This window comes from Loa loa (assembly GCF_000183805.2).
Source record: "Loa loa unplaced genomic scaffold supercont3.136, whole genome shotgun sequence".
NCBI classification, from domain to species: domain Eukaryota; kingdom Metazoa; phylum Nematoda; class Chromadorea; order Rhabditida; family Onchocercidae; genus Loa; species Loa loa.
The window spans coordinates 152,554-162,987 of record NW_018108316.1 but is presented as its reverse complement, the minus strand read 5'-3'; the positions used below and the strand labels follow the sequence as shown (position 1 = coordinate 162,987).

The following is a 10,434-nucleotide window of genomic DNA, read 5'->3' as shown; positions in this document are numbered from 1 at the left end:
TTCATGATATGTCCATTCAATTGGTGGTGATAATTGCATCGTAAAGGTTTGGATCTTTTTGCTAAACGTCTATTTCTTAAAATTTTTTTTTTTTTTTTGTTAACTTTTCAAAAAATTTCGATTATTCTATCAGGTTTATTTACAACAAATTTTTTCACTTGAAAAATTCGAAAAATGTTCCATTCTATTTTGGAATTTTTTTTGTAAACACAGTCTGTTTTTGCAGAATTTTTTCTGAACGATTCGATATATCTTATCAAATTTAGCTCTTGTTTTTTTTACAAAATTCAATCAAATATGTTTTTGTAAACATGAAAGCAAACATTAGATAAATACTATCAATGTGTATTTAAGAAAAAAAATGAAATCTTAAGTGAAACAAATGAAATTATTGTTTAGTTTATTCTATCCAACCAATAATTACCTAAGCATTTGTTTATGGCCGTGTCTAGCACAAGGTAATTCAATGAATGAAAGATGCAATGCACAAGTAATCCAATGATTTCTCTTGGAGATTCCAGAAGAATTCGACATCAATTAATAATTATCCATTTCCGATTTTTATTTATAAAAGAGTTGAAGATAAGAAAGTTTTTACTAAATCTTAAAAATAAGCCAAAAGACAAACCTTTTGCTGAGGTAGAACTGAAGGTAATTTGCATAATTAAAACAAATGTCAAAAATTTCCACATATTTCTTAGTTGATTTCAAAGATTGGACAAAAAATGTATCGACAAAATGACAAGAGACAACGATTGAAGGATAGGAATCGTTTGAACTAACCGATATTATCGATATTTTATACTTTGTATGACAATTGTTAAAAGTTTATGAGTTAAAAGAAAATTGTTATCTTTGACTTTTATACTATTTTGTATGTAAAAAATGATTAAAGAATATGGTAGAAAAAAAAAGAGAGGATAAAATAAGGAATGAAATGGATGGAATAAAAACGACACAAAAAAAAAAGATTGAAAAAATTCTTTGCAAATAGTTTTGATATTTGTTGAATGTTTTATTAAAAGTTGTAAATGTCACCACGGAAAATACCAGAAAAACTTTAATTGCTTCATGCACAAACAAAAATTTCGATCAATTGGAAATTTTAGCAAATTTCAATAATTAATCCGAAACGATTATGTTTTAGATTGCTTAATTACGATATTATTTAGCTTCAAATCATTGCATAGTTTATTTTTAAATTTTTCCTCAAATTAACACGTAATCTTAGAAATCGTTTTTGTTCGCTCGATACTCTTTGTCTCGTTTTATTATTTGATCTTGATGTCGCCGACAATCTCTGCAATTATTGGTGACAATTGTTTTATCAAGTGAAATGTTTGTTATTCATGTAAATAATTTTGATTATAAATAATGCTAAATGGTCTATTGCACGTACTATTTGTCATTATTTTCATTAAAATACTATTATCATTGGCATAATTATAATCATTTGGAGACAATCAAAATATGACATCAACTTTTTTGGCTCAAAAATCTTCTACGTTTTCATTTTTTCTGTGAAAAAAGATTTCTGTCCTTTTTATTTTGCACAAAACTTGACAATTAAACAAATTTTACAGTATTAAATGGAGGAGGGATCGTTGACAGGAAATAATGCTTGCAACACTAACTTACCTAATTACTAATATCCTTGAATTGGACTACGATAACACTCTTAAAGTATCATTCGAGTGGATCCATAACTCGTACTGTATAATCCAAATTCAGGTTTCATGAATAACAATGAATGAAATTATTCAATAACACAATTTTTAATTTACATAATTTTAGATTTAAACATACTTACAAAGCATATTTACCATTTTTAATTATAAATTTGTTATTGAAACCATTCAATCACTTAATCAAATTTGCTTTTTTCAATCATCATTTAAGCCATCTAATTGTTTACAAATGAAGAATGACAACACTTTGTCAACTAAAAGTTGTTAAATAATGACATATTTCTAGTGAAATGTCACGTATAATTCAACATTTCATTGCACTACGACATACAGTACCAAATATTAGAATGATCCACACCTCTTTGTTTTATAATTACATGCTTAATTAGTGCGAAAAAAAAAAGGATCATTGTCAATAGACCAACAGACAATGAAATAGTAGCTAAGAGACAACAAGAGTACATAAAATAGAATGGTTAAAAAAGATGTTATTGAAGATTTAAATTTTAAATTTTTGGTTTTAATACGCTTGACAGCTTAAATTAGAAATAAAAATGTAAAAGATTTTTGAGCAGAAGGCAAAATTGTATCGTTAATGTCATATTTTGATTGTCATCAATTATGACAATGATAATGATCATCTTAATTATATTTTAATGAAAATAATGACAAATAGTACGCGCAATCGATCATTTAGCATTATTTATAATCAAAATTATTCATAGCAAAAAAGAAAAATTTTTTAAATAAAATTAAAATATTTGCATATTTTTGAATGTTTTACATACTTACCATAATACGATGAAGTTTACCCACAAATTGAAATTTAAATTTTTATTTAAAAGATTTTTAATAATTCACTAAAAAAAAAAACCCCTTAATTAATATAATGATCAGTTATAATGATATGGAGATAGACTGTGTTCGTCTATACTTGCAGACAATGCAAGTAAAGAAAGAATGGGATTAAATTGGAGAGAGCAGAGAATGATGAAATTAAACGACATAGCATATACTTTAAAGAATTAAGAAATTGTCTGAATAACCTGAGATGTTTGAATAACCTATTAAAAGTAGTGATGGGGGAAGGATGGGAGATTATACTTTCCGGAATTCGGGAAATTCATTCAGTAAGATTTTATAGAACCGTTTAATTCGGATAGTGAGGATTGATGAGTGAGAATTAATAGATCATGTAACTATTCTGTAAAAAAAGGCAGTGATTCTTATTAATGGGTAAGCTTCTCTCCGGAATAAGTTCTCTTCTCGTATGTCCGGTATATTTATTTACGTGCTGGTTGTTACCGTATCCGGTGATAACTCGGAAGAGAGGCAAGGTCTTTATGGTATAAAATGTCCTCATTTCAGGATACATAACAATGAATAAAACGCCTGCTTATAAAGCTCCATTGTTTAAAAATGAGCGTACAACCTTTGAACGAGTGGAGAAGTTTATCTCCGAACATCATTTTAAGGATTGTAACTTACGTGGTCGTCTTTACGGACAATCATATCCAGTTCACGTGAAGCACTATGATTTCGGTCCGGATATTGTAACATTTCATGAAGCTGTCGAAGCTCTTTCCATGCAAGGTAAGCATTGAAATATTCAGACGATAAGGGTTGTTGTTTTTGTCATTTTTTGCAACATAGAATGCACGTTTTTGTATTGTACATCAGCTTTTGCTTAGAGTTAGAGTTCTTCAAATAAATTAGCATTCAGTTTTGTTTTCACGTTTTCTGAGATTTGATCTCACGTTTTGACGTAAAGTAAAAGTATATGGTAACATAACGTTTATTTTATTGCCTCCAAGCTGATTATATTCCTTTCTTCTGCCCTCTTTCCTTACCCTCGCTTCTCTGAAGGTTTGTCCGCAGATCTTTTAGTTTCAAAATTGTTAGAATACACTGGGAGTGATTGTTGAGCAGGATTCATCCTATTTTAAGCAGCAGTGACCAGATCATTTTAAGCCGAAAAATCATATTTCAGGTGCAGAAGTAGGTGTTGGATTCAAATTTGGTCCAACCTGGACAACACACTGGTTTCAAGTTGACATCAGTCTACCCCAGAATTGTCAGACTGAAACGAAAATTGTGTTACGCTTCGATCCTAATTGTGAAGCACTTTTGTGGTCCGTAGATGGTCAACCAATAAAGGGTGTTAATTTGCTTTTATTTAGCTTATTTTGGTTTGGTAGTAGTTCATAGTCTGTATTGACTCCTAATTCATATTTGATTACAGAAGGCATTGTATTACAGAGTACTCCGGACTTTATAGGTTACTGAAATTCCAGATAAGTTAATTTTTTCAAGAAGCGTCAAATATTTCGAAATTAAACATTATTAAATTAAATTGAACTATCAAATTAGATTGAATTATTCCGTAATAAAACCTGGTTGATGTGTTTTCGTAACCTTTCTAATGTCAGGTTTATCTCCGGATTTTGGACGTACAGATCTTGCAATTCCTTCTTCTCCGACTGTACAAAGATTTTACATCGAAGCATCATGTAGTGATCGATTTGGTGACGGTGATGGCAATGCAATAGGACCTGTGAAGATGGATAAAGTATTCGAAGTACTGATCGATTCCACATATATCGTTTAAAATATTTCTTGCGCCGGCACAAAAATATCATTTAAAGAAATTCATATAAACAGAAAAATTGTTGTTTGATTATTACTGTTATAGTTGAAACGTTGTGAATTAGCAGAATACAGTTCAACGATTCACAACCTTATCATCGATTTCGAACTTCTATTGGAAATGTCAAAAATGTTACCAAAAGAAGGGGCAAGGCGATATCAGGCTTTGTATACGGCGAATGATATGGTAAAGCATTTAATATTATGCTCTTTTTTTGAGATGTAACGCCTCATCGCTTCTTTATTATTCAATATTTCAGATCAATTGTCTTGTTTTATCAAATTTTTCATTGGATGCACAAATAAAATGTCATTTACAAGCTGAAAAATTCTTCCGTCAATCAAATGGCGAAAGTCAGATGACGCTATATGCAATGGGCAATTGTCACATCGATACTGCATGGTTATGGCGGTAATTCTCCTTTTTTTGCATGTGTTGTTATATAACTTTTCCAAAACGCTTTTAAATTTTAGTAAGTCCTGCTGCAATTCGGTACTTATATTAAATTTAGGTACCGGGAAACACCAAGAAAATGCGCTCGAAGTTGGTCTGCAACTCTGCGTTTAATGGAGAAATATGAGAAGATGAAATTTGTTGTTTCACAAGCGCAACAAGTGCGGGTTTATTATAAAATATTGTCGGTGAATTTAATTTTTATCCATAATATAGTCAATAACAATTAAAGGGAATGAAATAATTAATCACGAATAGTTGTAGTTAGTATGGTTAAAAGAGCATTATCCGAGTCTTTATGAGGAAATGCAAGATTTCGCAGCAGACGGACGGTTTGTTGCAGTTGGAGGAGCGTGGGTTGAAATGGATGGAAATTTGCCTAGTGGCGAGAGTATGATTAGACAACTATTATACGGACAGCGAGAATTCAAGAAGTTTTGCGGTGTGTAAGTTCTGCTTCCTTCATTAGGTATTACTGTGCATTCAAATTTACCCAGAGGCGAATTTGCATCCAAAGGACAAAACGAAATGGTATTAAATAATAAATTGTTAGAAGCTCATATTCACGTTAATATTTGGATTTTTATTGGTTCCCGCTCATTAATAAAGAACTCGAATTTTCAGTTTCTCAGAGATATTCTGGTTGCCCGATACATTTGGTTATTGTGCACAGCTCCCGCAGATAATGCAGCAGTGTGGAATGCAGTATTTTGTCACTCAAAAAATGAGCTGGTCGATAGTTAACAAATTCCCGCACCATTCATTTCGATGGGTTGGTATTGATGGTACTTACGTAATCGCTCATTTTCCTCCAAATCATTACGTATCGCAGGTATATTCATTTCGTTTCATCCTTATGTTTCCAAAGTCTATAATTCAATGTACAAGTATACTTTAGAAACGTCGGAATGAATGACACTAATTCAATCCTTGATTATATGAAGTTGTTTTCAGATTACAGTGAAAGAATGTTTGGATTCTCGGGATAATTTTACAGACCATGGACGTTCCAACATAGCAATGATGCTCTATGGATTTGGCGATGGCGGTGGAGGCCCGAATACAGATATGTTGGAAAGAGCTGAACGTTTAACAGATTGTGATGGAGTACCTCGAGTACAGCATGCAACACCTCAAGAATTCTTCACTGAGGTTCTCAAAATGTGTAAATCTTGGCTTATTTTTTGGATTGCAATTTCTTTTCTGGTCAGTTTTTCAGTTGGTAAAAGATGTGGACAATTTGTGTAGTTGGGAAGGCGAACTGTATTTGGAATTACATAACGCAACATATACCACGCAAGCCAGGATTAAGAAGATGAACAGACTGTTGGAAAGCATTCTAAAGGATCACGAATTTCTGCAGGTGTTTGATGTAGATTTTAAAAAAAAATTAAGCTTGAAATGAATCTTGGACCATTCCACTGACGAAAATCATTCCAAGCATATATTCTCCATTGTATTTTTTATTTCTACAATGACAGCAAGAAGTCTAACAATTTTGAAGGCAATAGATGTTGCCTTCAAAATACACCTATGAAATGTTTCGTTTCAGTTTTTGATTTTACATATTCGTAGTAACTCATGTCTTTTTTTTCTTCAGTCAATGTCACTTCTTGAATTCAACGTGGGCAAGCCTCTTACATCGCAGTGGCAACGTTTCTTACTTAATCAGTTCCATGATGTGCTCCCAGGTAGTTGTATTAAAGAAGTGGTAGATGATGCAATCAAGATTTACACCATTTTATTGGACGAGCTTGCTGTCGATGATGGAAAAAAACTGAAATGGAAAGGTTTGTAGGCATGGAAAAGTTGCAATAAACTATAATTTTTAATCCATTGAATGCTTTCCAATAAAAATAGTGAAGTTGCAGGTGAAAGTTATGAAGCAATACCGAATGAATGGGTAATTAACAGTTGTAACTGGCCGAGAATTTTGTTTCACAATAATCGTTTTCTACGTTTGGAGCCGTTCTCTATTACGCGTTTGAATGAACTTGAAGTATTCAAGTTATCTTTAAGCAATAAACCATTAGGTTTGGAAGATGGTCATGAATTCAAATTGCAAAATCGTTATATCACTGCATCCATTGATAAGGTAATTTCACAATAATCCACTGAGGTTTTATGAATTCAACAACAGAATAGCAAGAGGTGAGCAGTTTTTTCGCAGAAGATTTCACAGAAGATCTGATCAATACGAATAATTCGAAATTGAGTGAGCTCATTTCCTAGAGCGAGCATTTACTTATTGGTTGCAAATGTTACTATGTTGATGTGAACAGATTTTCTTCTCTCCGAGAGAAGAGAGAAATTTTCTTCTCTCCAGATTTTCTTCTCTTCTCTTCTCTCTTTTCTCTCGATTTGGTAATAGCTAAGTCGAACTTGAGAAATTGACTTATTCTGGTCACAATCCCACTTTCTTGTTTTTAATAAAGTATAATCACTTGGCAAACAATTTGTTCATTTAGATTTGTCCATTTCAATTCATTTATTTTGTTCATTTAGATGGGTCGCATTACGAAACTATTAGTGCACTCCGTGAATAAAGCAAGCAATATCAAAGAAAATTTCGCAGCAGTTTCTAAAAATAAATTCGCTAATCAGTTTGTCATTTTTGATGATGTACCACTTTTTTGGGATGCATGGGATGTGATGGATTACCATTTGGAAACACGACAAGTCATTGATTCGGTTAGTTGCTCCTATCTCTTATGATCGGCAATTTCTTAGCATTATTTATTGGAACAACATTGCTATAAAATTGTGCTTTGCCTTTCCAGTGGTTCGAAATTATTCTCGGAATTATACATTTGCATTGATTGCAGGATTCGCAGGCAGTTCTAGTTAAAAATACACCGCTGGAAGCCTGTATCCGTGTAGAATTTGCAGTAAGTGAAAAAAGCTCTCTAATGCAGTACATTACCATATTTGCACATCTACCTTACCTGGTTTTCGACGTCACGGTGCAATGGCATGAATTTCATAAATTCTTGAAAGTTAGTTACAGTACTCAAAATATTCACAAATTATTTTCCATTTCTCTCCTGAGTATATTTTCTAATTGAGGGAACAAAAGGATCCGTTTCTTTTCTTTTTTTTAGGTTGAGTTCCCAACAAATGTCCGTGATATGGATGCTTATTATGATATACAATTTGGTCATGTAAAACGACCAACGCATCGAAATACGTCTTGGCATGCTGCAAAGTATATTTTTGCTTTGTCTTTCTAAATATTTCTATCATTACTAGCATTGTCTCTCCTTGTTTGCTAGTAATTTATCACTCTTAATTAAATTTCTAAACTTGACCATTTAATTTTGCTACAGAAACAGACAAAAGTCTCAGGGGATTCAAAACAGTTCAACCAATATTGATAGAATGATGGGATGTGGAAAGCATCATTAGGCAGTTATCGAGATTTTGGTCAAGATTTGAGACTTAAGCAGGAAAATTGTGGTCTGTTCTATGGAGCAAAGAAACGACATGTTTTAATGCTTCTATTTTCAAAGATTAAAAAGCAAATTAATAATGATCTAATAAAAGTACAGATTCTATAGAGCAAAGAAAAAGAAATCCGTTTGATATGGTATTGTATTTGTTTTAAAATATTTAAGATATGAAGTTGTTGGACACAAATGGATGGCTTTAACTGAATTTGATCAAGGCATTGCACTTTTGAATGACTGCAAATATGGTCATTCATGTATTGGCAATACTATGACGTTGTCGTTACTTAGAGCCAGTAAAATTCCAGATGATACTGCTGATATGGGAGAGCATAAAGTATTTTTTGTCATTTTCATTATTTGATTAATTTTGCTTTTTCCAGTTGTAACTTTTGTATTGAATGCATTACTCTCTCCTGTAGGTATCAGCAAAGAGAACATTTGGTGTTATGAATGTAAATTATAACATATAGAAATGTAAAGTGAGTTAAGAAGAAAGTTTGAATGCTTAGATTTCATGAACGTCGCTTCTGATGTGAATACGCTTGGAAAATTGGAAAAATTTTAGTAAATCTAATTTGTTTGAATCTGAGACGGTTGAAAATCTGTGATTATTCAGTTTCGTGCTTCTCCCTTGCTCGTTTCGAACCCTGTGGTAATGTAACCATCTATGGACAAAGCATCAGCATTGTCACAATATCAGACGTTATTAAACAAATTCGTTTTATTTTCTGCTAATTAGGATGGTTTAAAACGTTTGGTCTTCATTAACGAACAGAAAGGATTATTTGATTTTTGGGATTGGCTTGCGTTATTTAGGTTTCTTTTTTTTTTTTTTGAATCATAAATGGTCATTGTTTCCAGTTTTCATATGCACTGTATCCTTTCATCGGTTCAATGCAACGGCCTTGTAACGACTTGAATTTGAGCGTAATGAGAGCGGCTTACGAATTTAATAATCCCACTCGGTTTGTCAGTGGTTGGCATGCTAAAAACAAGCTTTCATCGTTTATCAAAATCGACGGAAGTGAAGGTTCGTTTGTCTTTTTTGAAATAATTGAATTTTTTTTAAATTGAAAATAGCTCAGATTGCTTATATCAGGGATGGACAATCAATTTTTCCAGTGAGCCACACAAAGAACTGGGATAGTTTTCGGGGGCTGGACTAATATCCTTAACTCAGTTCTATCCAATACCGTATCGGTATATGTGAAAAACAGTAAATGAAACATTGTGATGGATTCAATGATAATGTGAAGAACCTAATTACATCATTATTTAATCTTGAGGTTCATCATCTCAACAGGTGATGAATAGTGATGAAAGATCAACGGACTTTAACATTAGGAGGGTTTTATTTGAGGTAAGGGAAGGGCGAAGACGGGGCAGGTTTCTCCCGCAGTTTTGAAGGCAGAAAAAACTTACTGGAGAGCCGCCAGATGCCCAGGTTAGGCTTATATGGATCCATCAAATATATGGTTTTTCGAGTATTTGACTCTCCATCTACTTTGATAAAACTACGATAAAATTTATCCGTTGTTACAGTGGAAACTTCTTACATTTATTGGTTTCTTGATCCATCATGTTTACAGGGTAGCTAGTGAATCGCATGCAATTTAATTTTGGGATTGGGACAGTAAGTGACAAAAAACTGAAGGAATGTACCAAGTGTTTCTAATTAAGATTGTATTTTCCATTTAATTATAGGTATTGTTATTGACACTGTAAAGCCAGCTGAAGATGATGTCAATACACTGATTATTCGCTTATTTGAATCATTCGGTGGCAGTGTTAGTGTAAAACTTAGAATTAACCATAGTCGTATTGTTTCCGTTGATTTGGGTGATGGCCTGGAAAGGATAGTCTCTGCTTTACCCGTCGAAACTGATGATTCATCGGCAGAAGATCAATATGAAGGTTTTATTAATTTAGATTTTCGTCCCTTCGAAATAAAAACTTTGTTACTAAGATTGTTTGCGTTGTAATAAATCACAGTGACTTATTTAAATTGAATTCGATGTAGTGAAGAATTTCTTTGATTTGTCGAAGTACATAACCAGTGAAGAAGGAATTATTGAAAGAATACAAGATTTAAATATTCTTTATACCCGAAATAAAGCCTATGATTTAGTAGTTGAGTTGCAGCTTTGGTTGTGATGTCTGTAATAAATTGTTGAATTCCTTCTTATTGCAAAAGGAA

General features: G+C 32.5%; 1 protein-coding gene across 1 annotated transcript; it reads left to right on the top strand.

The window, feature by feature from the left end:
- Window positions 1-3,050: 3,050 nt before the first annotated feature.
- Window positions 3,051-10,219, top strand: LOAG_07825 (glycosyl hydrolase family 38 protein; the record flags this gene model as incomplete). The annotated part of the gene is made up of 18 exons (XM_020447544.1): window positions 3,051-3,281; window positions 3,679-3,846; window positions 4,118-4,266; window positions 4,381-4,521; window positions 4,595-4,746; window positions 4,847-4,949; window positions 5,053-5,234; window positions 5,413-5,620; window positions 5,743-5,940; window positions 6,008-6,151; window positions 6,389-6,578; window positions 6,660-6,883; window positions 7,294-7,479; window positions 7,614-7,784; window positions 7,890-7,993; window positions 8,403-8,571; window positions 9,099-9,267; window positions 9,942-10,219. The coding sequence occupies exons 1-18, from the start codon at window positions 3,068-3,070 to the stop codon at window positions 10,217-10,219; spliced, it is 3,150 nt and encodes a 1,049-aa protein (XP_020302237.1). The 5' UTR covers window positions 3,051-3,067.
- Between the last annotated feature and the right edge of the window lie 215 nt (window positions 10,220-10,434).